Source organism: Trachypithecus francoisi, unplaced genomic scaffold (genome assembly GCF_009764315.1).
Source record: "Trachypithecus francoisi isolate TF-2019V2 unplaced genomic scaffold, Tfra_2.0 Lachesis_group1, whole genome shotgun sequence".
Taxonomy (NCBI): domain Eukaryota; kingdom Metazoa; phylum Chordata; class Mammalia; order Primates; family Cercopithecidae; genus Trachypithecus; species Trachypithecus francoisi.
Genome location: NW_022681454.1, coordinates 169235159 through 169262484, shown reverse-complemented (window position 1 = coordinate 169262484; position 27326 = coordinate 169235159). Strand labels below are relative to the sequence as shown.

Sequence of the window (27326 nt, the reverse complement as noted above, 5' to 3'; positions counted from 1 at the left end):
ACATTTTATTTTGGAATAATTTTAGATTTACAGAAAGGTAAAGATGGTACAGTTTCCATGTATACCAAACCTAGTCTGCCCTGTGACTGACACTTTACATTAGTATGGTATATTTGTTACAGTTAATGAACCAATAATGATACACTATTGTTAACTAAAAGTCCATGCTTCTTTCTGATTTCCTTAGGTTTTGCAAAATGTTCTTTTTCTGTTTCAATATCCCATTCAGGATACCATATTACTTTTAATTGTCTCTCCTTAGACTACTAAGAACTACAACATTTTCTAAGACTTTCCTTGTTTTCAAAGGACTTGGCAGTTTTAAGGAGTATTATTAGCTAAGTAATACATTTTGTAAATGCATTTCGGTTGTAATTTGTTGGATATTTTTCTCATGATTACATTGGGGTTTTGAGTAATGAGGAGGAAGGTCACAGAGATGAAGTATTTTTCTCATCACATCATATCAAGGGTGTCTAAAGTACTTTTACTTAAAAAGAAAAACTAAACACATAAAATGACACATTATCTGACCCAAGCTTTCCTAAACAAAGTAATTCTATTAAAAATAATTACATAAAGCATCTATTTTATGATAAACATCCTGTATTTAGGTTAATACTCTATGGATCTCTATTTTCTTTTTACAGAATACTTGAAATCTTCCAATGTCTAACTTTGTTAATATAAAATTAAATTGTAGAATGTGATGCCCTCTACAAAGTTTAGGGAAATATCTCTATAACATATGAATTTCTAATTTCTACTTACAAATATACTCTAGTTTAAATGAAGGCATCTGCAGGTATAGGTTTTTCAATCCAATTTTGCAATAAAGCCAGGAATTAATCTCAAGGATAGCAAATATTCATCCTCAACTTTTTAGACTTGATGGTTTCCAAGGCAACAATCTGGGTACATTCACTCATATTAACTGTTGTCAATGTGATTAGCCTCAATATTACACATTCAGGTGACACTTGACAAAGGAAAGTATGGTTTGTAAAATTGGTTAATTCAAACTCAAATATACTTTTAGTATGCCAACTAGTTTCAAACAAGTAATAGTATTTAAATAGACCACTAGAGTAAGGATGAAATAATAACCACAGACTACTTATGGTCTTTTAAAGTACTGATTGGTTGGTGAATGCCTTTATTTTTCAACTAGAAATTTTATGCCTGCCATACTGGGAAAAATCTTTATGCAAATTTATTTTAAAATTATTTTCAGAAAAAACTCAAGAGCTATATATTTTTTTGATTCTGCCTTTCAAGCAATAACATTTTACAAAAGATATTGCTTCACGACATATTAGATTCATTTCTTTATCTCTGTTTCTCATTTTGAGATTAACCACTACTATAGTTTATATGTGAAGGTTGCTTTACGGGGAAACTAAGTGTTTGGAGGGTATTAAAGTTAAATATTCAGTGAAGAATTAGTAAGACTAGCATTATTATATTGGGAACACTTGTCAAAAGTACTTTTCTCAGTCCGGGCACAGTGGTTCACGCAGGTAATCCCAGCATTTTGGGAGGCCGAGGCAGGTGAATCACCTAAGGGCTGGAGTTCGAGACCAGCTTAGCCAACATGGTGAAACCCTGTCTCTACTCAAAATACAAAAATCAGCTGGGCGTGGTGGCGGGTGTCTGTAATCCCAGCTACTTGGGAAGCTGAGGCAGGAGAATTGCTTGAACCCAGGAGGTGGAAGTTGCAGTGAGCCGAGATTGTGCCATTGCACTCCAGCCTGGTTGATTGAGTGAGACTCCATCTCAAAAAAAAAAAAAAAAAAAAAAAAAAGTAGTATATTTCTCAGACATTTCCAGTGTCACTGATACTAAAATTATATTATATTGTTAGTGCTCGCCAAATGGAAATTTCCTTTGCAGTAATATTTGCTGAAAAAATGTATATTGTACTTGAAACAGAGTTTTACTCTTATTGCCCAGCCTGGAGTGCAGTGGCACAATCTCCTCTCACTGTTACCTCCACCTCCTGGGTTCAAGAAATTCTCCTGCCTCAGCCTCAGTAGCTGGGATCGCAGGTGTTCCACCACGACAGGCTAATCTTTGTGTTTTTGGTAGCGATGGGGTTTCACCATGTTGGTCAGGCTGGTCTCAAACACCTCCTGACCTCAGGTGATCAGCGAGCATCATCCTCCCAAAGTGCTGGGATTACAGGCATGAGCCACCACCAAGCCCATCCGATGCTTTTATTTTTATATAATTTGACTTTATTTGAATTTTGTTTTCAATTGAAAACGTAAAATCTCTAGCTCAGTTTTATTTTTTTAAGGATCTGTTACAAGGATTGATGTGTCATATTGTGTTGAGAGGATTCATCAAGAAACAAAACAGAATCCCTGTCCCTGGGGAGCCCCTACTACAGTCAGAATACATGGGAGACTTGTACATGAAGACCTGCATACTAAACCTATTGATGAACATGCATATAGCTTACACTGCACAAAGAGGAGGGGATCAAAGTCTGTGATAAAGAAGTGTTGACTAGTGGAGACCTAAGGCCTAGTACAGTACACATTGTGGGCACACAGGACATTTTAATTACAGTGATGCACCCGCTAGTGTGCTCATCAGTGCTGAACCACATGTCGGAGGGTGGTCCCGTAGGCTTACAATACCATATTTTTACTGTACCTTTTCTATGGTTAGATATGTTTAGAGACACAAATACTTACCATCATGTTACAATTGCCTACAGTATTTGGTATAGTAACATGCTATGTAGATTTATGGCCTAAGAGCAATAGGCTATACCATGTAACGTAGGTTTGTAGCAGGCTACACATCTAGGTTTGTGTGAGTATATGCTAGGATGTCTGTACAAGGACTAAATTGCCTAATGATGAATTTCTCAAAATATATTCCTTTCTTTAAAGGATGTATAACTGTATTAACAAATTAGTGAGTAAAAGGGACTCTTGATCTCGGGTTGGGAGGATAGAAAGAACTTCTACAAGTAACCCAGACGGTGTGAATTAGAATTAAATACATAGAGTGCTGCAGTCATACATGTGCTAGATCAGGATGGAGAGGTTTAGTAGTTGCAAAACTCTGATGTGTCATGCAAATCTTGAAGTATATGAACATGATTTATGGAGTGGATGAGAGCAATGCAAGATAATAAAGAAGAAAGTGTTGCAGTTAGTTTTTAAAAGTTGACTTCATTTTTTGAGCCATTTTAAATTGGCAGTAATATTGAACAGAAGGTACACAGACTCACATTCCTTTCTCTTACATATATGCAGCCTCCCCTACTCTTAAAATCCCTCACCAGGCTGGTACATTTGCTACAATCAACAAACCTACATTGACGCATCATCACCCAAAGTCCACAGTTGAAATCAGGGTTTATTCTTGGTGGTGTACATTCTATGGGTTTGAACAAATGTATAATGTCGTGTATCAACCATTAGAGTATCACATGGAGTGTTTCACTGCCCTAAAAGTCCTCTGCGCTCTACCTATTCATCCCTCCCTCACCCCCAACACCTGGAGACCGCTGATTCTTTTACTGTCTCCACAGTTTTGTCTTTCCCGGAAAGTCATAGTTGGAATTATGCAGTATATAACTTTTTCAGGTTGGCTTCTTTCACTTAGCAATATGCATTTAAGTTTCCTCCACATCATTTCCTGGCTTTATAGCACAATTTGTTCTTTTTAAAAATATTTTTATTTTACCGATTGATTGATTTAAATTGACAAATAAAAGTTGTATATATTTATTTTGTACCACATATTGGTTTGAAATATGTGTACATTGTGGAATGGCTAAATCAAGCTAATTGATAAATGCATTACCTCACTTTTTTTTTTTTTTTTGTATTGAGGACACTTAAAACCTATTCTCTTAACCATTTTTAAGAATACAACACACTGTTATTAACTATAGTGACCATGTTGTACAATAGACCTCTTAACTTATTCCTTCTGTCTAAGTAAATCTTGTGTGCTTTGACCAGCATCCATACCCAACCCCATCACCTCCAGCTCGTTTCTTTTTAGCATGGACTAATCTTCCATTGTCTAGATGTACCAAGGTTTATGTATCCATTCACCTACTGAGAGACATCTTGGTTACTTCCAAGTTTTGGCAATTAGCAAAACGCTTTAAACACCTGTGTGCAGGTTTTTCTGTGGACATCAGTTTTCAGCTCATTCAATATCAGAGAGTTGATGGCAGGATTATATGGCAACCGTATGGTTAGTTTTGTAATACATTGCCAAACTCCTTTCCAAAGCTGCTGTACCATTTTGCATTCCCATCAAAAATATGTGAGAGTTCCTACATTGCAATTAGTTTTGCACTTTAGAAAAATTCTTCTGACTAAAAGTAAAGGCTAGATTGAAGAGGAAAAATGCTTGAGGTAAGGAAAATTTATATTGTTTACTCTGTCACTTATGTTTTATTACTTTATGATTTTATATATAGTTATTTCACTACCATGTTTGCTTCCAATTGTATGAGCAGTGATGTTTTTAAAACTTTCTATATTTTAACTTGCCCTTGTCATTTCTAAATTAATATGATTTTTTTCTAGCTGCCATTTTGAGTGTGCTATTTATAAATCATCCTGATAGAATCTTCTTTTGTTTTTCATATGTATGTATGTATGTATGTACGTATCTATCTATCTATCTATCTATCTATCTATCTATCTATCTATCTGTCTATCTATTGCTCTTCCTACCTGTTAGCTAAATATGTTTTCTTGTTTTGTTTTGGGTTTTGGTTTTCTTGAGACAGTCTACTTCTGTCACCCAGGCTGGAGTAGAGTGGTACAATCTTGGTTCACTGCAATCTCTGCCTCCCAGGTTCAAGTGATTCTCCTGCCTCAGCCTCCCTAGTAGCTGGGATTGCAGATGCACACCACCATGCCTGGCTAATTTTTGTATTTTAAGTAGAGATGGGGTTTCACCATGCTGTCCAGGCTGGTCTTGAACTCCTGACCTCAGGTGATCCACCTACCTCAGCCTCCAAAAGTGCTGGGATTACAGGCGTGAGCCACCGAGCCCGGCCTAGCTAAATATGGTTTTAAGTGAGAAAGAAAGCAAAGCACTAGTTGAAAATTTGTGCGAGCTGGTGTGCAGGCAAGAAGGTGTGCTCCTGTAATCATTTCCTTCCCTCAGAACCCTGAGTATATTATACAGAAAGGTAGAATCACCCTGTGGCAAATATTTAGATGTTTTCTTTGGTATGCCTCATTCCTTTGACAATCATAATAATATTAAATATACCTGTCATTGTTTTGTTTAATTGCTTTCTCTGGTTCTTTAAAATTTTTCCTATCACAAATCTGGATGTAATTTTTTAAAAAAATTATCATCTCAGTCTGTATAGTTCTGTTTTATTTCTATTGAATGTGCCAAAAAGTATTCAAGTAGCATTTTTTTTAACATTTTTAAATATTTGAAGTTCTGATTCAATGATAATCTCTCAGCAGATTGACACATGCATATGATATATGTGGTGTTCTCCTGGATTGTGATAAAGCTTATAATTTCCTTTATGTGATCAATTTTAAGAGCTATTTTTGTGCTATAATTTCACATAGAAATTATAGCCTGTATGTTGCCATTTGGTAGAAAAATAGACATATTCTCACTGGTCTGAAAGATATTTCACTTCATCCCAGGACAATGATATGAAGAAATGCACCAACATTTATTGCCAAGACTTTTTCTTGTCTTGCACAATTTTCTGAAGGTCCCAGTGGAGGAGGTGATTTGAAGAGCAACAACGCACATGCTGATTTAGGGATCATACACTTTCAAACAACGGAAACATCTTTAAAACAAACAACGCACATGCTGATTTAGGGATCATACACTTTCAAACAACGGAAACACCTTTAAAACAATAATTACATTTTAGCATGGCTTTCTTCATTTTAAACTTTTCAAGTTTAAAAATGAAAACTGACATCCTCGGTGACTTTCAGTGACTTTTCTTTTTCTTTTTTTTTTTGAGACAAAGTGTCACTCTGTCACCCAGGCTGGAGTGCAATGGTGTGATCTCAGCTCACTGCAACCTCCACCTCCTGGGTTCAAGTGATTCTCCTGCCTCAGTCTCCTGAATAGCTGGAATTACAGGAGCCCCACCACCACACCTGGCTAATTTTTGTATTTTTAGTAGAGATGGGGTTTCACCATTTCGTCTGAAATTAAACGCCCATCAAGGAATGCACACTGGTTATCACTCACTTCTAATGAAATTTTATTTTTCTTTGATATTGAGATATAGTCAATGTGTCAACACTGTTTAAATTCTCCATCTGACTTAGAAAGATAACATTCTAATGTCTTCATCAGAGTTATAAATAAATTTATTATGTATATACTAAGTATATACTAGTTGCACAACTAAATGTATGTAGGGTTTGCCTGTAAATCGGATATCTCAATTTTTTGGTTACTTAGCAAAATATTTAATAATGAAAGTTAGAATAACCAAGGTAGAAAAGTCCATAATAATTGTTCATCAATGGCAGAATTACCTTACTTGCAGGGATGCTAGTAAAAAGTGTCACACTGTCAACCTAAGTGAGGTAATATAGCCATAGTTATAATTTCAGACCAGCATATGCATTCAATGACAGTTTCATTTACTTGATTGTTTTGCTTCTTCATTCTAATTTTTGTTAATTTTAATTTGAGGAAGAAGAAGTAAGACCCTTGTTAACAGGGAAATTTGAGTAGTTTTAGCTCACTGGTGGTTACTCTGTTTTATTAAGTAATAGCAACACTTTATTTTTGTGTTTTAAAACAATTGTGACTATTTTAGTGTATGCTTTTTCCAGCAATATTTTTGTTAATGTTTTTAGCAACATATTTCCTTTATTCAGCATTATATTTCTAAGAAAATATTTACAAGCCAAGAGTATATCCAGTATTTCTATTTTTTAACATAACATATTAAAATTTTCAACACTTGAATTCATATTGTTTATCACTAGGGCCATACTTGGTTGTAGACAACTTTTATGTCCACATACTTCTTTTTTTTTTGAGACAGAATCTTGCTCTGTCACCCAGGCTGGAGTGCAATGGTACGATCTCGGCTCACTGAAACCTCTGCTTCCCGGGTTCAAGCGATTCTCCTGCCTCAGCCTCCTGAGTAGCTGGGATTACATACCCAGCTAATTTTTTTTATTTTTAGTGGAGACACGGTTTCACCATGTTGGCCAGGCTGGTCTTGAACTCCTGACCTTGTGATCCACCCGCCTCAGCCTCCCAAAGTGCTGGGATTACAGGTATGAGCCACCACGCCCAGCCTATATACTTCTTTTTAATTTTGCTCTCCCCCAAAATCTTTCACTTTTCCTCATCTTTTCCAACAAATGAGGAATCATCATCTTGTAAAATCTTGAGATTTGTCAGTTTAAAAATGACATTTAACTGTCAATATTGTATTATTGTGAACAGTTGCCTTTTATTTGTCATATTTTTATTTTTAGTTATCAGGTTAATGTATCAAAACCCAATAAATCATAATGATAAACACATGGCAAGATACGTTTTCTCACAAGACAAACCTTACATTCACAACATCATTCATTCAACAGATGTTTGCTGAGTGTCTACTGTGTCTCAGGCACTATCTTGAGCATTAGAGATAAGCAGTAAGTAAAACAGACAGAAAGTTGAATATATTTCCCCACCAAAGCACAAGAGCTCATGCCCTGATTTCTATTAATTTTAACTGGGAATAAAATAACTCTGGACAATATGATGTGATAAACTTATCAAGAGTGTGCTTGCCTTTCTAGTGCAGTTTTTGTGACTATCATTTTGTGGCTTTAGACATTATGTGAACCTGCTCCATTTAAAAAATAAATTTATGGAGCATAATAATTGGTTTTGATTATGCTATTTTTCTCTTAACTATTTTTAAAAAAGGACATTGAGTACTTTTAATACTCTTTTACCTTCTGCAAAGTAACAATACATAGTAATAATGTATTTGTTATTTCGGTGGGCTGATATTTTTATTTTACTCTTTAAAAAAAGGTATCTCGGTCAAGCGCAGTGGCTTACGCCTGTAATCCCAGAACTTTCAGAGGCCAAGGTGGGTGGATTGCCTGAGCTCAGGAGTTCGCGACCAGCCTGGGCAACACGGTGAAACCCCATCTCTACTACACAAAAAATTAGCCAGGTGTGACGGCGTGCACCTGTAGTCCTAGCTACTCGAGAGACTGAGGCAAGAGAATTGCTTGAACCCGGGAGGTGGAGGTTGCAGTGAGCCGAGATCATGCCAACTGCACTCCAGCCTGGGCCACAGAGTGAGACTCTGTCTCAAAAAAAAAAAAAAGAAAACAAAAACAAGTTACCTCATATGACAGGATTTAAGATTTTCTTCCTCTATATCTAAAGTAACATATTTTCAGCCCTTACACTCACTGAAAATTCTCTGTAGCTTTATCCCTGTAGTTCGGTGTAGGAAACCAGACAGTTTCACTGATCATTTTATTCTGATGAAATCATCTTTACCAAATGAGATTGAAGTATTTAATCATTTCACAATGACACTGGCGGTTTTTATGAACCAAACCACACAGCGAACACTTAGATTATAATATTAGCATTTCACATATGCTCATGAATAAATTCCTCAAATCATTTTTTGTTATATAAATAGATTTTATTTTTTAGAACCATTTTAGGTTCACAGCAAAGCTGAGGAGGAAGTACAGGGATTTCTTACATAGCCCCCTCCCCAACACCCAACAAGTGGATAGACTCCCATTATCAACACCCCACCACCACCCTAATGGCAAATTTACGATCGATGTATCTACATTGACACATCACAATTGCCCAAAGTCTAGAGCTTAGATGAGGATTTCCTCTGGGTGTTGCACATTCTTTGGGTTTTGGCAAATGTATAATGACATATATCCACCATTATACTTTCAAACAGAATAGTTTCACGGCTCTACAAATCCTCTGTGCTCCACCTATTCATCCCTCTCATTCCCCCTACACTTGGCAACCACTGCACTTTTTACTGTCTCCCTACTTTTTCTTTTTCCAGAATGTCATAGAGCTGAAATTACACAGAAAGTGACTGCCCTTTTCAGATTGCTTTTTTTCACTTAGTCATATGCACTTAAAATTCCTCCATGTCTTTTCAGAGCTTGATAGCTCATTTCGTTTTAGTGATGATTAATATTCCATCCTTTATCTAGATGTGCTGGAGTTTATTTATCTGTTTATCTACTGAAGGACATTTTGGCTGCTTCCAAGTTTGGACATTTTTGAATAAAGTTGTTATAAGCATAACAAATCATTTAAAATAATTTTTTGATCACAACTTGAGCATAGGTAGTTTTGGGCTATATTGCTGACGACGACGATGATGATCATTGCATATTTTTGAGTAATTTACATAATGATTTAGTAATTTTCTCTGCATTAAGCTATACACTGTGTAATTTCCAGAGCCTACTTGATTGCAATGCTTTTTCACTTTGCAACTGTAGTGATAGTATGTTCAGGTATTCATTTTCTTCCCTTTAACTTGGTGTTTTCCTGCCTTAGTGTTGCAGTTTTCAACCAAGAGCTATTTTCTCCTCAGGGAAATTGAGACATTTTGATTGCACAACCCATATCTGACATCTAGTGGTTAGAGGCCAGTGATATTGTTAAGTGTCCTATATTGTACAGGACAGTCCCCTTAACAAATAATGATCTGGCCTCAAGTTCAGTTGTGACAAATTCAAGACACTCTGATTTAGATATTTGGCTCATATCCAGTTACCCCATTCATTAATGCCTTTGGCTATTTCATTGACATTAGTAGGTGTGTCTGGTTTATCATCTCATTGTTTTTTTAAACAATAGGAATAGTACCCTGTCAGTGCCTAAAGTTGAAGAGCAAAGAAGTGTTTACAACAAATGTACTCCTAAGATCTCCTTTGATTCCAATATAGAAGGAGTTATTAACACTGGATATCTATCAGAATCACCTGCAGTGATTTTAAAAATATAGATATAGTTAGCACAAAGGGGCCTGAGCTTCTTTTTCTTTCTCACATTGACCAGATGATCCTAATGTCTGGCCATGGTGAAAACCGTTATTAGAAGTTGCATTCCCTCAGCTATTGTCTATCTATTGAAGCGTCGTTTAAAATCACAGGATTATTAAACTCTGAGCCATTTCTGCCTTTGATAAAATTTAAAGGTATTTCCTTTGTTGTTAAAGTGGGAAACATAATTGGATTGCTACTCTTTAAATTCATTCCAAGATGAGAAAATACTACCAAAATATATTACTGTGAAATATAAGGTTCTGAGCTAAGATTTAGTAAACTATTTTTATATCCTGTGCCTTGAAAAATGAGAAACAATGACCTGAGTTCAATCTGATAGAATATTGTTGGTTATAAAGAGGCTTTGGATACATCAAAACATCCATTTTATTCATTTCACTAAAGTTTAAATGTGCCTTATATCTGAAACTCTTCATTATATTATAACATTCCATTCAATATGTAGCATATGTTTTCATCAGTTAGTTCAGAGACTCAGAGACTTTTGGAATCAGAGTCAGCTGGCTTCTTTTCATCAATGCTGCTGACTTCCAAGGTGTTATTTTTACCTCTACCGGTGCACATGTGCTGAAGTTACCACAGAAAGTCTAGACCTCAACAGGGAGTGATTTTCTTAGACATTAAGTCTAAGTTCATAGGAGTTCAGATGAAAAACCAATTATATTTTACAAGTCATTTTCATGTTAAATACACTGCAATCTCAATGGCTACATAATCAAGAAGCAATAATATGTCGCCTTTTACTAAAGAACATGAAACCTTGCCTCTTGCAATTCTGTTTCAATTTCTCTACCAGATTTCTAAAAGTGATTAGAATATCCAGACTGACATCAAAACAATAATCACATGTGGTTTTATTTAATTTCAAGTGACAAAGAAACAATTCATAACAATTTTGTTGAATCAAATGCTAACATGTGGTAGGATATCAAGAAATTTACACTGAGTAAAAACAAAAATCAAGCAGGAAATCTAGTAGGAGGATGCTTGTTTTACCAGACATTTGCATGTTCTGATGAAATGCTACTAAAACGATTATGGGATAATGGAATATGTCAGATATTAATTAAATATATAGCACCCCATTTTTATCATTTTATACCAATTTTACTATCAAAGATCAATGAATTAACTAATTCAAATTAAGGAAGTTTTACTGAATTTTTTTGTCTGTGTGTGAGTCAGGAGGAATTAGTCAGCATTTTAATATATGTAAGTGATCCTAGATAATGACTAAAATAAGAAAAGCCAATGAGGCCACTTTGTTTATGTAATTTCTACAGAACTTATCTTCCCTTCCTAGAATTACTGTAAATTAAAATTCAGTGTCTGCTCAAAGCAATAAATACCCAATGGGACAGAAATAGTTTCCTTATGTCCATACCTACCTTTTGAAAGTACTAAGTAATACATTTTTATTAAATCAGACTATCTCCTCTCTTTGAGTTACTGCTTACATTTTCTGCTAAGTGATTTTATATAGAATCTTCCCCTTGTTTACATCATAGCCCTATAAGAAAAGTATCATAATTTCCAGTTCACAAATTACGAAAGTGACTATGGGAGATTAAGTGGTATGTCAAACTAGTGACTAGGTCATCTGATTTCAAGTTCAGTAGTACTTTTATCACTTTTTTTTCATTTTTCCACTGTTTCCCAGATATTTTGAAGATGAATTTCAGAAAGTGTTTAATCAAAAAGCAGAAATTAATAAAGGCGCACATACACAAAAATTGTTTTCAGAATCAGAAAAATTTCTCACATTATCAGAGTTTGTTCTAAGAAAAGTAAGAGCAGCTTACTAATTTATTTAACATTCAGACTACAAAAAATATATATCCATTATATGACTAACAATGTGACATTAGAAATAAATTTATAATTATGCAATATTTTATTTATTACAGTAAAAGATTTTCTACATAGGATTACGCATGATCAATTTGAATAATTCTTCAATTTTAGTAATCATCAGATTCTGAAATAGAACATAAAATGGAGAGATCAAATTACATTTTAGCTTCTTTAAATACTTCAGTGAATACTTTAGTGAACTGCTACATCCTGAAATATAATCAGTTTACATTCGAAGTTAGAAAATAAAGACTTTTGCATTTTTCTAGCAAAAAATTTATGCATTAATAGTAATGGAAATATTTTCTCACCACACTGATTTACTCTATATCATCCAGCTTTGTTAATTTGCTATAACGTAGCTCAGAGCAGAAAGAAGATGTAAGTCAGTCCTGTGGTTTCAGAAGTTAGACCTTTTATTGCCTTGTAAAGTAGCAGTAGCGACACACTTCAAAGTGTTCCAAGCTACTTTGAATCTAAACCTATTGAGTTATAAGTCCCATTCTACATTGAACAGCATCTTCAAAAGAAGCTTTAGAAAGATCCCTAAGGGTAGAACAAATGAAAAATAAGATAGAGAGGATGCAACCAAAAGCATGCTGATTACTCTTCCATCGATTTTAGAGTTGCTTTTAGTCCTCCAAAGCAATGTGCTTCAGACTGCCATATCATGTTCATTGTTCTAGAGACTATACATTAGCCTTGAGATCTACAATTGCAAATAATGAAAATGTTAATAGAAAAGATTTTTCCCCCAAAGGTGTTCTTTTAAGAGGATTTCTTCACTTTCAGCATGGTTTCCAAGAATTTCTGGAGCCTTCCTTCTTGAGAGAGAGTTCATTTTGAATAACTTTCCCAAACTCAAGAACTTATTCTTTTAATTTATCCAAACATGAAATGAAATCTAATTCCTTCATTCTATAAGACTATATAGAATTATATAATTCCATAGTATGTACACAATATATGTAGCAATATAGTAGTAATTGCATTGATATTTTCAATGATAAAAATAGCTAATATTTTTGTCAGAGCTTCTTATGTAACAAGTTTCAATGCTAAATGCTTTTCATGCATTATCTCATCTCAGGCTCACTTAAACATGTGAAGCCAATTTAGAGTTACTTCCATTTTACAGAGGCAGAAACAGAAGTATAAAGAGCAGACTACACTCAAGCCAGCTGAAAAGCCTACGCCTTTCTTGAGTATGCCAGAAGACCCTCTTTTATTGCTAAAAGCATGTGATATTTAGTTTAGGAACACAGTAACTGGCATGTCAGTGCTTGTTAAATTAATAGAGACAGGTTTCTACCTCTTACATATTAGAATCCAATGGCAAAAGATGGAAAATGACGTGCATTATATCGTATAGTTTATTAGTGTTAGAGGTGAATGGGTATTGCCGCTTGGAGTATGCTTATCCATGTTCAGAGGCTTAGGTGACCATTGTCACTTAGACTGGGTGCCTAAGCAATGTTGTGATAGGGTAGGGAAGCCTTTGAGAGGGGAGAAATTCTGAGCTGACCCCTCCACTATTCTGTGAGCTTCATCTATGATATGCTTCATTCCACATTCCAGAAAGAAAGGATAAAGACCACTTAAAAATATTAATATTATCCTTTCACTCTGGGGAAGATGAGCAAAATGTTTAGCAAAATGCTAAACATTTTGCTCATGTGTGTCTCAAGTGTGTCTTAAGACCAAATATTCTCTATATTTCCACCTGGGCTATTTTATTCTGTAATCAGTAAAATAAGGGGGAAGTGTTATTGCCTTACATGGCTGAAATCCTGCCATAAATCTTTATGCATATTTACGCATATTTAGCCTCATAAGTATATGTTCAGCAAGACCAAAATAATTCTAAAAGGAATGTAAATTTTGATATTATTTTTAAAAAGAATAGCTTTTTAATGATAGTTACTCTCCTTCCTTAGGTGATTTAAATAAATTAATATTCAGCAAGTTTTATTCGCTAATATTCTTGAGGTAGGGTTTGTTTCATCTTACATGTATAAGGTTTAAGTACGTCTGCCAAATCTTAGTTTAAGGATGTTGTCAAGACAGATGTTGGCCCCAACTATTAGCATTTCATAGTAGAGACAAACAGGAAGTAAGAGTTGAGATGAGATAAAACAATATTATTAGAAAACATGTGTTCATGAATGCTCTGGGTTTCTGAAGTACTGGGGCATTTAGTAACTGCTATTTAATGGAAAGCTTTGATCTCCTGCCTCCCTTTATAGGTTTTATATAAATTTCTTGCTATCCTTAATCCCAATAAACTCTATGTTAATCACTATATAACTTTAATATAGCTGCATAAGTTCTATCACAGGATTGATTCTCATTTTACGGTTTTTCAAAAATGCTAATTTCAATACATATTAAGAGGGTTATTGAATAAGTTTGACTTGTTTGAGATTTCACCTAAATCATGGGGTAAAATCTAGCTGATAACTCATCACAAAAGAGATGAATAGGGTCGAATAAGATATCTAGTTTCTTTCAGTATATTTATTGTATGCTGTATTGCTATTTTGAAAATGTGACTGCTTGAGGTGTTAAAAGTTTAGCCAGAATGCACTAGTCAATCTATTCCAGTCTTTGATCAAAGTGTGCTTCTGAAATTCAGAAGAACCAAATATCTATGGAAATGTAGCTTTTGGCATCCAGGGGCTATATTTCAGAGAGTTTTCTATCTACTGTCTATCATCCATCCACCAATACATACATCTATCTACATGTCCTTTTAGTCAGCATTTATACTATGTGTGAACTAAAACTTCATTTAAATTCATGCTTAAACTAAGTATTTTATTCAATTCTATCCAGGATACATGAACTTCTTTTACACACTTTATAAATATTAAAAATGTTTCTGAAATGTATTTTTAAAACTTTATTTTCAAAATTAAAATAATATTTTACTATACATAAGTATATATAAACTATATATAAAATATATGTTAACAAGCACAAAACAAAGCAGACTTAAGTTTATAAAAAATTTTTAAAAGAAGAGTACACACTAATATTATATACTAATGTGATTTAAGAATTACCATATTCGTTAATTGTAAACACGGTTAAACAACTTAAATATTTATGAATGACATGATGACAGTTTAGTCCTACATAAATTTATTGACAGACTTTTAATTGTTCCGAATTCCCTTTGCAAGGTGAATACTTTCTAAATACCTAGGAATATTTTCTAAATTTAAAAAAAAAATTTGTGGTGCGATTTTAAGTTTAAATACATGGATGAAAAGGCATGATAATGCAGATAGATTATTTTTTCTTTGTACATCAGAACCTCTGCCAAGATATGATTTTCCAGCAGATTTATTCACTTAACCCATTATACGCACTATTTCTCAACTTCCTGTGCTGCAAATCAACAGCGTTGTGATACTGACTTACATACTGTATCCCTATAAACTTTCTATAATTGAGCTTTGCAGATTAAACACAAAATTATTCCTTTTTGGTAGATTACATTTTCTCTCTCCATTTCTTTCTCTTTTGCAGTTCATTATGCTGACATACCTTTTCATGTTGGCCTGGCTGGGAGTCACGGCTTTCACCTCACTGCCAGTTTACATGTACTTCAATCTGTGGACCATCTGCCGGAACACCACATTAGTGGAGGGAGCAAATCTCTGCTTGGACCTTCGTCAGTTTGGTAGGTGGATATTGGATCTCTTAACTGTAAAACACCACCCCGTATTGTGTTACCTACATAGCTGCCTCTAAACTATTATAGATCCCTTTGGAATGATCAGTACCTCTTCTACCACAGAGATAAATTTATCAGAGTATTACTGCTAAGACTATTCCCTTCAAATTTCAAGTAGAAAGTCAAGGGTGAATGGATGTTAATATCACAACGTATACACATGTATATTGACCAGGATGTCAGATCACATTCCCTGGTATTGGCAGCTTAGAAGTGCGATTTCCTTTTCTTGATTCCTTTGCTGTTTTCCAAACTCAATGTGATATCTGCATTCTACTTTCATCCTCCCATGAAAAACTGCACAAAATATCAAGTCTACAATAAAGATCACCTAAGAAGGACATGGTTCGTTGTCTTCTGAAATGGGGGGGGCAGCATCTTAGTTAGCATTTAATAATGATAAAAACAAAAACTGTTAAATAAATTAGCAGTCTGCTTTGGTTATTTCCATTTAGGGCTAAAATCCCATGTAATAATAATACTCGTATGTATATGGGTTTACCACATATAGACTCTATTTTAAGTACTTCACATGTGTCATGTTGTTTACTTCTCATGACTCTATATGGTAGGCAATACTGTTTTCTTCTTCTGTAGATGACAAAACTGAGGCACAATGGGGTTGTTCAGTGACGTGTCCAAGGTTACACAGCTAGCAACTGACAGAGCTAGGATTCAAACATGGGCAACGCAGGTTGAATCAGAGGCTGGTTCTTGCTCATAAGTCAACTGTCTTTCATATTAAAACTTAGTACTGAGCTGGAAGTGGAAAAGTAGAGTATAATCTCAGCCTATTTGAGATTCTATGTTATCGTGTGTAACATGATGGGAGCTACAGAATTTATAAAAGACATGCAAATCCACATTTGCAAATGGATTATTTTTTCTCTGAACAGACATTAAAAGCCAACCTACTAACACCTGGGGACACTGAGCTTTTTTCTCTAATGAGGTTTCCTCATACTTCAGAAAAGCAGGAAACATTTCACTTAGATGGGATATGAAGGGCTTGTGGCTTTACGGTTATGCTGTAAGTAGATTATAGGGTAGCCAACTAACTGTGTGTTCAGAACAGGCTTACCTATCATCCTAACAGATGAAGCCTTAAGTCCCCCTGTAGTGTGATCCACTACGCTACACTAGTTCGCATTTAATAATAATAAAATCAGGTGGGGCGTGGTGGCTCATGCCAGCACTTTGGGAGGCCAACGCAGGCACATCACCTAAGGTCAGGAGTTCGAGACCAGTGTGGCCAAGGTAGTGAAATCCTGTCTCTACTAAAAATAAAAAAATTAGTCGGGCATGGTGGCACATGCCTGTAGTCCCAGCTACTCAGGAGGCTGAGGCAGGAGAAGTTCTTGAATCCAGGAGGCAGAGGTTGTAGTTAGCTGAGATGGTGCCACTGCATTCCAGACTGGGCGACAGAGTGAGACTCCATCTCAAAATAAATAAATAAATAAATAAATAAATAAATAAATAAATACAGATAAAAATCAAAGAGTGCTAAATAAGTGAGCAGTCCTCTTTGGTTAATTTTATTTAGGGCAAAAATCTCATGTAATAATAATACTCATATGTACATGCGTACAGGAGAAAAAGTTCTATGGGTGACATTCTTGGCAAGAGGGAATACGGACATTGGGGAGGTTTTACTCTCAAAATCAAATCCCTTGTAGATATCAGAAAAGGAGCCCACAGCAAATGCTGCTGGAGGTCACTGCAGAACAGCTGCTTAGAAAGCCATGACTCTGCTTTCAGCCCCTTGTCCTAAACGTCTTCCTTTTATTCTGCCGATCCTAAAAGTTAAATTTGAAAAATATGTGATTAGCCTCTCAAATAGGGTTGGCGGGTTAAAATACAGGGCACCCAGTTAAATTTGAATTTCAGATAAACAAGCTGTATTTTAATTACTAATATGGTACCCAATATTGTATGGGATATAGTTATACTAAAATGATTTGTTCTTTATCTGAAATTCAAGTTTAACTAAGGGACACCGAGATTGTTTTCACCGTTAAATCTGTTAACCCTACTCTCAGAGCTTCGGTTTATCTTAAGAAAGTGTTATCACTGGAATACATGAGGGTCAGATTCTCTTGAATGTGATTGTTTATATTTTCAGAAATACACGACAGATTAGCATGTTCTGATTAGAAACATTTCATTTCTTATAGTATAATAAATGCAAATAGTTAAGTAGGTGATTATAAGGTCTTTGGTATTATCAAACCATATTCTAAACTGAAAAAATATTGGGAGACTTTAGAAAAATAATATTTAAAATTTCCCCAAGTTATTTTTCTAAAGGACAGAAAGAATAATCCTTTGTAAAAGTTAAATGGACCGTCTTAATATTTTCAACTTTAAAAAAAGAAAAACTTATTAATTCTCAATGCATTCAAGTGCTTGTGATCCCCAAATGAACCTAATCTCACTGAAAGTGTTGAGACTTATACCACTGAACATATAGGATTCCTTATGACATTAAGCACAGAATATATCTTAGAATCATAGACTTTTATAAATGGACTTCATTTATCACCAGTCCAGCTGTCTGGTCTAAAAGAAATGGAGCCTTAAGAAATGAAATAATTTTCCAGGGATATAGCTACCCAGCAGGCCATACTGGGATGGAAAGGTGAGTGTCCTGAATCTTAGCACAATCATTTTCTACTCGACAGCTTTTCAAATACAATTTTTAGCAAAAGAGCTTTTTTCAACGATAATCTTAAGTAAACCATTAGTCTATTAAGTAGACAGAATAAAGGATCCTCAAAGATGTACACATTCTGATTCCTGAAACATACATATATGTGAGATTACTTGTCAATGGGGAATTAGGGTTGCTAGTCAACTGATCTTAAAATGGGGAGATTATCCTGGATTAGCCAGATGGGCCCAGTGTAATCCCAAGGGTCCTTCAAACTGGAAGAGAGAGTCAGAAGAGAAGAGTCAGTCAGAGAGAGATAGACTATGGAAAAAAGGCAGAAAGATGCAGTGTTGCTGGCTTTAAAGATGGAGAAAAGGGGCCAAGAGCCAAGGCATGTGGGTGGCCTGGAGAAGCTGGAATAGGAAAGAAAACTGCTCCTGCTTCTAGAGCCTCCAGAGAAGTGCAGCCCTGATGACCCTTTGGTTTTTAGCTTTGTCTTCCAGAACTGTAAGAGACAAACTTGTGTTGCTTTAAGCCACTACATTTGTGACAATCTGTTACAGCAGCAGTAGGAGACAAATACAATATTGAAAGCCAAGTCAATTTTTTTCCCAAACCACTTTATTGTTTGTGTGATCTCCTACATTTACTTGATCATGATGGCAACCCATTTTCTGTAAAAGCCAGCAAAGTTGCATCTCCCTGACAATTCTGCAAGCTTAATTCCCCTTCACAGCTTACTCCAACACAGGTACCAGTTCTAGAGTTAAGGATGTGAACATCTGTGGGAGCCTATTTTTTGCCTACTGCAGTCTGTGGGAGCCTATTTTTTGCCTACTCTGGCCACCAAAGATACACATCCATTTCTTTGTGTGAAATACATTCAACTTACCCCAAGTTCCAAAGGTTTCATCCCATTATGACATCAACTCAAAGTCAAAAACCTTATTTCAATCTCATTAGTTCATATCTCTGATTGTCTTTGTTTTTTAAAAAAGAATGTGCTATATTATTTGTTTCCATATTTCATAAAGCATAAATATGTGGTTAAAATTCTTATTTGAAGCTTACCAATGTTTACAACATATTTATCAAGATTTATCCAAATGTAGCTTTTCTTTTGTGAATTTGGAAGAAAGAGGAGACACTTTTTAGATGTCATGCAGCATTTACATGAGCTATTAAGACATTCTGTTTAACTGTTTATATAAAATCTATTGCTATTTAGTATTTATTTGCCCTCTAAATTATATATCCTGGTAAGACTCCTGAATGTATGTATACAACCACATTATTATCAAGAAGCATGAGAGAACCATTCCTCAAACATTGTATTAGGATCAATTCAGAATTTACTAATATTCATCAAAAAGACAATTGCATAGATAAGAATATACTTTAAAGCCATTTCCCTTGTTGCAAAGTTGTCTCCTTAGTATATAGATGCTATCTTTTATTTTACAGGAGACCAGGTATTTAAACTATGTAATAGGAACTCTCAGCCTATAATGGCCATTATACCTGCTTAGTGGAGGTATGCATCTCACTATTCATTCCCATGCATGTAATACATTTATGCAATTCAAACAATTCTAATCGAAGGCAGAGACATTACTTGATATAGTTGGACAATTTGTAGACAGCATATCATATTAGGATTTTCTGTATTTCAAAATGCATCATGAAATAATTTTACTTGTATTTTGAAGCTTTTATTATGATTTCTGTTATCCTCCAATTATATATTCTGTGATTCAATTTCATTGGATGTATTAGATGTTTATCTGTATAATTTTATATGAGGAAATGTTAAAATCGATCCCCATTGCATCATCTAGATGCAAGGTTTGAGACTTTCCTCCATTACAACCTGAAGATTTGATAAAACTTAAGGGCAAGCCATGGAGACAAAGTAGGTAGGGCTTCTTTTAGACTTTTAGCCAATCCTACCTCTTACTCAGCACACCCACACATGTTAGCGAGAGCAGCTTGTTTTTATCTTATTTCCATAAAGCACTTCTCAATAGGATTTCATTTCATTTATTTGCTTACACTATTTTTGTTGCTGAAAGCAGGGATTCCATCTAGGTTGCAGCACTCGCCACACAGAAAGCCAGTCACTGAGACAGAAAGTATTGCCAGGAAGGAAGGCTTTTTCAGGTGCTGCAGCGGAGGTGGATGAGAGATCAGTCTCAAATCTGTCCTCCACCACTAAAAAAATCAACTAATTTTAAGAAAGTACCTAGCCTGAATTATTCAGGTGGCATCAATGTAATCAGAAGCGTCCTTAAAAATGAAAAATAGGGCCAAAGGAGAGGAGTCACTCAGAGGGAGATGGACTAGAGAAGAATGGTATGAAAAGATCCATTGTTGCTGACTTTGAAAATAAAGAAAAGTCCCCCAGAGCCAGGGGAGTTAGGTGGTCTCTAGAATCTACAAAAGGATATGCTGATATTCTATCATTTTTACAATTAGCAATGTAAATGTAAATTATTTTTAAATTTGAGCATTTGTATTTCATAGTAGGGAGTTAATACCTATCATCCTATCAGACATCAGAGTGTCATAAGTAGCTGCTCATTCTGCTTACTTCCAACTCTCATTTACATTTTTTGTTTGTTTGTTTATTTTTTGAGATGGAGTCTTACTCTATCGCCCAGGCTGGAGTACAGTGGTGCAATCGCAGTTCGCTGCAAACTCTGACTCCCGGTTTCAAGCAGTTCTCCTGCCTCAGCCTCTTGAGGAGTTGCGTGTACCACAATGCCTGGCTATTTTTTGTATTTTTAGTAGAGACGGGGTTACACCATGTTGGCCAGGCTGGTCTCGAACTCCTGACCTCAAATGATCCACGTGCCTTCACCTCCTGAAGTGCTGGGATTACAGGCATGAGCCACCGCGCCCGGCCTATAGTTTTCTTAATAGGAATTTACAACCCTAGGACTCATACTTTAACTGTCCAGTAAGCACCAAAGGTTTTTATTGCCATAGTGATGAAAGTCATAGTAACTGTGTACACATATTATGCATCATTTTCTCTGAAGTTGTTCGTATTTCAGGCACAAACCATTCTCACAATGCTAGAAATATATTACTTGTGTTTAGCTAAAATGAAAAATATAAAGTACTAAAAAAGCCTGTTACTGCAACTTTCATGCATCAAGTCCTCCCTGTTCTCCCCAATTCTGTTTGCACCTAGTTCTTAATGCTTCTCTTGCCTAGTTTTAGCTTATTATTTTTGTTATTTTTGAGACAGAGTCTCACTCTGTCGCCCAGGTTGTAGTGCAGTGGCATGACCTCGTCTCACTGCGACATCCACCTCCCGGGTTCAAGCCGTTCTCCTGCCTCTGCCTCCCAAGTAGCTGGCGCCCACCACGACACGTGGCTAATTTTTGTATTTTTTTTAGTAGAGATGGGGTTTCACCATCTTGGCCAGGCTGGTCTTGAACTCCTGACCTCAGGTGATCCACCTGCCTCAGCCTCCTACAGTATTGGGATTACAGGAATGAGCCACTGCGCCTGGCCATCCTTGTTTATAACTTGCCTTTTCTCCTAATTGCTTTGAAGAAACTGAAAATGTCAGTCTGTATCATTTAGTTAAAAACTTTTCCGTAGGTAATAAAATATATTCAGTATTTAGAAAAATTGATATAAGTTTGAATAATCTTAATTTTTGGTGAGAACAATTTGGCCATTCATAGACAGATATACAAGAATCAAAATAATCAGGTTTTCAAATTTACGCTGGAGCTCCTCCTCCACAAGCTCACTTCTAGAGCTTCATATTATTCATATGTTGACTTTTAAACTACAAGTATTTTTTAATGTATATTATATATGTTTGTTATACATGGTATACTTATCACAAAAACTTGTGTGTGTGTGTGTGTGTGTATACACATATACGTATAGCATCAGGAGTACTGCAGGTTCAGTAATGACGTTAGCAGTGGCACATCCATATGGGCCTGCAGCAACCTCACTTTCTTGCCTCCTCAGAAGGAAGAATTCAACTGAGGGGCATAAGACAGAGTGAGACACCAAGGCAAGTTTCAGAGCAGGAAGGAAAGTCTATTAAAAGGTTTTAGAGCAGTAATGAAAGTAGGTACAGTTGGAAAAGGACCAAGTGGGCGACTTGAGAGATCAAGTGCACTGTTTGATCTTTTGACTTGGGATTTTATACATTGGCCTTCTTCTAGGGTCTTGCGTACTTCTCACCTGATTCTTCCCTTGGGGTGGGCTGTCCGCATGCGCAGTGGCTGACCAGCACTTGGGAGGGACCGTACGTGCAGTGTGTATTCTGGAGTTTCTCGCATGCTTATTTGAGATGTTTTTCACTTATCATTTGAGTGTTCCTAGAGGAAGGTCATATATCAGTTACACTCTGCCATTTTGCCTCTTAGTGTGCATGCTTGAGCCTGCTTGTCCAACTCCTAAGTTTGTATCAGGAAGCTACTGATCACCAGCCACAGGTGTTTCTTTATTGGTAGACAGCTGTGACCAATTATTATTTTAGAAAGACAATTGACAACTGCCTGACTGTCACCTGATGGTGGTATGACATCCTGGGTGGGTGATGGGTTGGAGGACTCTCTTGCTCTGCTCATGTCTGACTAACTACCTACTGTAAAAATAGTATTTTTTTAAATGATGTAGAAAGGTTTCATGAGTAGTTGTCATTTGAAGGACAGGAGGAACACAGCTCAGGGAATATTCTTGGCAGAGAGAAGAACTGGTACTAAGTTCCCAAGCCAACATGATACCTGGTTTCTCAGGAAACAGCAGGGAAGCCAATGTGCCCAAAGTAGAATAAGAGAGCGGGAGCAAAGATTGAGATGAAGTCTACAAGTTCCTGTGATTTACCACCTTGATGAGTGCATTACAGAACATTACAGGTATGGGGCTTTATTCTGAGGGGAATAGAGAGTCATTACAGATTTTGGCAGAGGAAGGAGATGGTCTGACTAATAACAGAAGGATTACTCTGGCTACTACTTGAAGAATGGTTTGTAGGAAGGGTAGAAGCGAGGAAGCCAGTTAGCATATGATTGTACTAATCCAAGTGGGAGATTTTGGTGGCTTGGATCAGGAGACGGCAAGGGAGGTGGGAAGAATCGGTCTGATTATGGATATATTTTGAACATAGAAGCAGCAGTATTTTCTGGTAGATTGCATATAGGGTTTGGGGGGGAAAAAAGAGAATTCAAGGAGGAATTTCTTTTGACTGAGCAAGTGGTAAGATTTGCTATCAGGAAACATAGGAAAGGCTATGAGAAGTGTTTGCCTGGGAGTGGAACCAGCAAAGGAGAAGAGCAGAAGTTTTTTTTAAACTGCTTATTAGAAATCCAAATAGAATTGTCAGATAAGAAATTGGATATATGAATCCTGATTTCAGAAGAGAGATATGGGATGGCCACATAGATTTAGTTGTTGTTGATAATATTTAAATATCTGGGACTGGATGAGATATGCATGGGAGAAAAAGGGCTGAGGAGTGAAGGATGAGAAGCTCCAACTTAAGAGGTCAGAGAGAAGGGAGGCAACAGACAAAAATATGAGAAGAAGGAGCCAATGAGATAAGAAACGTAGAAACTGAAAAGTATAGATTTTAGAAGTCAAATGAAGAGAGCATGAAAGAAAAGGTGAGCATCAACTGTGTTTAATACTGCCAACTTGCAAGAACATGGAAACTGAGAATTAATCCTTGGAGGTCATTAGTGATCTTTATAAGAAAAATTTCCATGGAGAGGGGTTAGGGCAAAATCTGACTTGAGAGGGTTTAAATAGAAATGAAAGGAACGGAATTGCAATGCGGTTAGGCAACACTTTCTAGGTGTTTTGCTGAAAACGTGAATTGAGAAATGGATAAGGAAATGTAAGTACAACATAAATATTCCACAGAATAAAGTCTGTAATGGATTACGATGAAGAGAGAGAGCCTTGACCAGAAGCTTTTTCAACAATGGTGATTTTTAGGGAGGAAATCTCATGAGAAAAGCCTTTTAAATTTTTACCCACTCTTAGAACCATTTGGCAGAAAGGAAAGGTTTTATTGAGGGATCTCTGTGTTTATTTACTGCAAATAGATTTTTTCGCACTGAGGCCGGGCGCGGTGGCTCAAGCCTGTAATCCCAGCACTTTGGGAGGCCAAGGCGGGCGGATCACGAGGTCAGGAGATGGAGACCATCCTGGCTAACACGGTGAAACCCCGTCTCCACTAAAAATACAAAAAATTAGCCGGGCGAGGTGGCGGGCGCCTGTAGTCCCAGTTACTCGGAGGCTGAGGCGGGAGAATGGCGTAAACCCGGGAGGCGGAGCTTGCAGTGAGCTGAGATCCGGCCACTGCACTCCAGCCTGGGCGACACAGCCAGACTCAGTCTCAAAAAAAAAAAAAAAAAAGATTTTTTCGCACTGAAATAGATTCCACAAACTATTTGCAAAGGAGAAACTAACAGCAGAACCTTTGTAAGAGAGGGAGAATGATAATACCTCATAAAGCTAAGAATATGTAAATACATATACATATTAAAACTAAATAAAGAAGGCCTGGCACCATGGCTCATACCTGTAATTCCAGAACTTTGGGAGGCTGAGGCGGGCAGATCACTTGGGGTCAGGAGTCTGAGACCAGTCTGGCCAACATGGTGAAACTCGTCTCTACTAAAAATAGAAAAGTTAGCTGGGTGTGGTGGCATGCACCTGTAATCCCAGCTACTCTGGAGGCTGAGGCATGAAAATTACTTGAATCCGGGAGGTGTAGGTTGCGATTAGCTGAGATTGCACCACTATACTCCAGCCTGGGTGACAGAGTGAGACTCCATCTCAAATAAAACAAACCAAACGATAAAAATAAAACAACAACAAAAACAACTAAAGAGCAACAAATGCTAAAGGCTTAGGTGTTAGAATGTCCTCAGTGTGTTTTATCATGCCTGTATGTGTTTAGCACTTCAAGAGTTCTGAAAATGAAATTAAAGAGCCATCATCAGATGAACTTGGTTACTTTTCCTCTCTAAGATGAGATGAAGAGACAAGCCAGTGAATTACCTCTGTGTTCGTTTTAAAAATGTAGTGTTCTAGCCCCCACATTCATAGATTCCCATCTATTCTATCTATCAGTTTTGTGTTAGAGTCTAAAAATACATATTTTTGACAATTTCCTAGGTGATTCTACTGCAGTTGGTCTGTGAACCAACTGGAACAGGGGTAAATAGAAGTGAAATGGCAACTTTTCATTTCCTGTTACTAATAGCATTGTTTGCAATATTGGCAGAAAAAAAAAAGTACTCCTTTGGGCAATATGCTTTTATAGATTAACAGAAGCATTGCACCAGCTGAACAAATTTAGATCCTGACTTCAGCACAGTCTGGGGCATAGTTAACAAAATAATTGTGATGCCTATACTATCACATTAATGGGCCAAACCAATGAACTGGCTATAATTGAATCTGGAAATTCTGGTGGTGAGATTCAATTAAATTCAGATTGAAATTATTTGAATTGCTTGAGGGCTGAATAGTTTGGCATATTATATTCATAATTCTCTGTGTAGTTATTATCCACAATGAAAGCTAAATAATTTTTCCACTATAACATAAGATAAAATGGAACTTGCTTAAATTTGATTAGCAAAAACTTTCATTTTTTCTCTCTTGGCTCTTCAAAACATTTATACCGCTAAACTGTCATTTTCTACACATTGTAGGAATTGTGACAATTGGAGAGGAAAAGAAAATTTGTACTGTATCTGAGAATTTCTTGAGGATGTGCGAATCTACTGAGGTGAGTGGTTTTACAGCCTTTAATTTTGTCAGAATTTTAGCATTCATTTTGTTATTTGGATAATGTCTTATAACTAAATCTATATTGAATTTCCCCTTTATTCTATCAGAGGCAATTTTACTTGAAGTAGTGTTATTCAGGGGAGTAAAGGCTAAATAGGAATTAGATGCTCTACATATTTCAATAAACATTATAACAACTATTTCAAATTTTCTGGAAACTCATTTTAATGAAGGCTGAAAACATGACGAAGTTTTTTTTTTTTTTTTTTTTTTTTTTTTTTTTTTTTTTGAGACGGAGTCTCCGCTCTGTCGCCCAGGCTGGAGTGCAGTGGCGCAATCTCGGCTCACTGCAAGCTCCGCCTCCCGGGTTTACGCCATTCTCCTGCCTCAGCCTCCGGAGTAGCTGGGACTACAGGCGCCCGCCCCCACTCCCCGCTAATTTTTTTGTATTTTTAGTGGAGACGGGGTTTCATCGTGTTAGCCAGGATGGTCTCTATTTCCTGACCTCGTGATCCGCCCGCCTCAGCCTCCTAAAGTGCGGGATTACAGGCTTGAGCCACCGCGCCCGGCGATGAAGTTATTTTAAAGAGAGCATAGCCCTCCTTATATTGTTATAATGTTAGTGATGAAAACCATCATTATTAATCATTGTCTCATTTTTATAATGAAATTGTATTATAATGATGAAGTTGAAAGGATTTCAATGATTTGCAAGGGAAAATATATTGTAACAATCTGTTTTGATCGAGTGTGTGATTTATCACAGGCTTGCTTTTATTTAAGATGCACAAAGCCTTGTTTATAAGACAGCAGCAATCTTGACCTCTTTTCTACCTGTAACTCTGGCACCTTTTGATTCTCTGTGGTTTCCGTTGCAGCTGAACATGACCTTCCACTTGTTTATTGTGGCACTTGCTGGAGCTGGGGCAGCAGTCATTGCTATGGTAAGACCTCAAAGCTCTGGTGCTTGGTTTCAATGTGAATTCCAGAGCTATTTGCTTGTAGAGATGATAAACTATCTCTAAAGTTTGAAGTCCATGTAAAACACGTTTATTTCATCAGATTTAAAAAGCCAGGGGGAAACAATGGGCAAGTAAGTAAGTCAACAACAAGGCTAAACCCCAAGAAATAGTATTATTACCATATGGAGAACATTAACAAAAATAGTAATTCATTAAGATTTTAGATATTAGATTACTATAAATATAAAAATTATTTCTGG

General features: G+C 36.2%; 1 protein-coding gene across 3 annotated transcripts in view; it reads left to right on the top strand.

Annotated features, from left to right (window-relative positions):
• GPM6A (glycoprotein M6A) overlaps positions 1 to 27326 on the top strand; it is a 370573-nt gene that overhangs the window by 337097 nt on the left and 6150 nt on the right. For all 3 annotated transcript variants that reach the window (XM_033215731.1, XM_033215730.1, XM_033215732.1), the window contains 3 exons: positions 15465 to 15618; positions 26026 to 26102; positions 26983 to 27048. In XM_033215731.1, coding sequence (XP_033071622.1) covers positions 15465 to 15618; positions 26026 to 26102; positions 26983 to 27048 — 297 coding nt within the window. The remainder of the gene's footprint in view (positions 1 to 15464; positions 15619 to 26025; positions 26103 to 26982; positions 27049 to 27326) is intronic.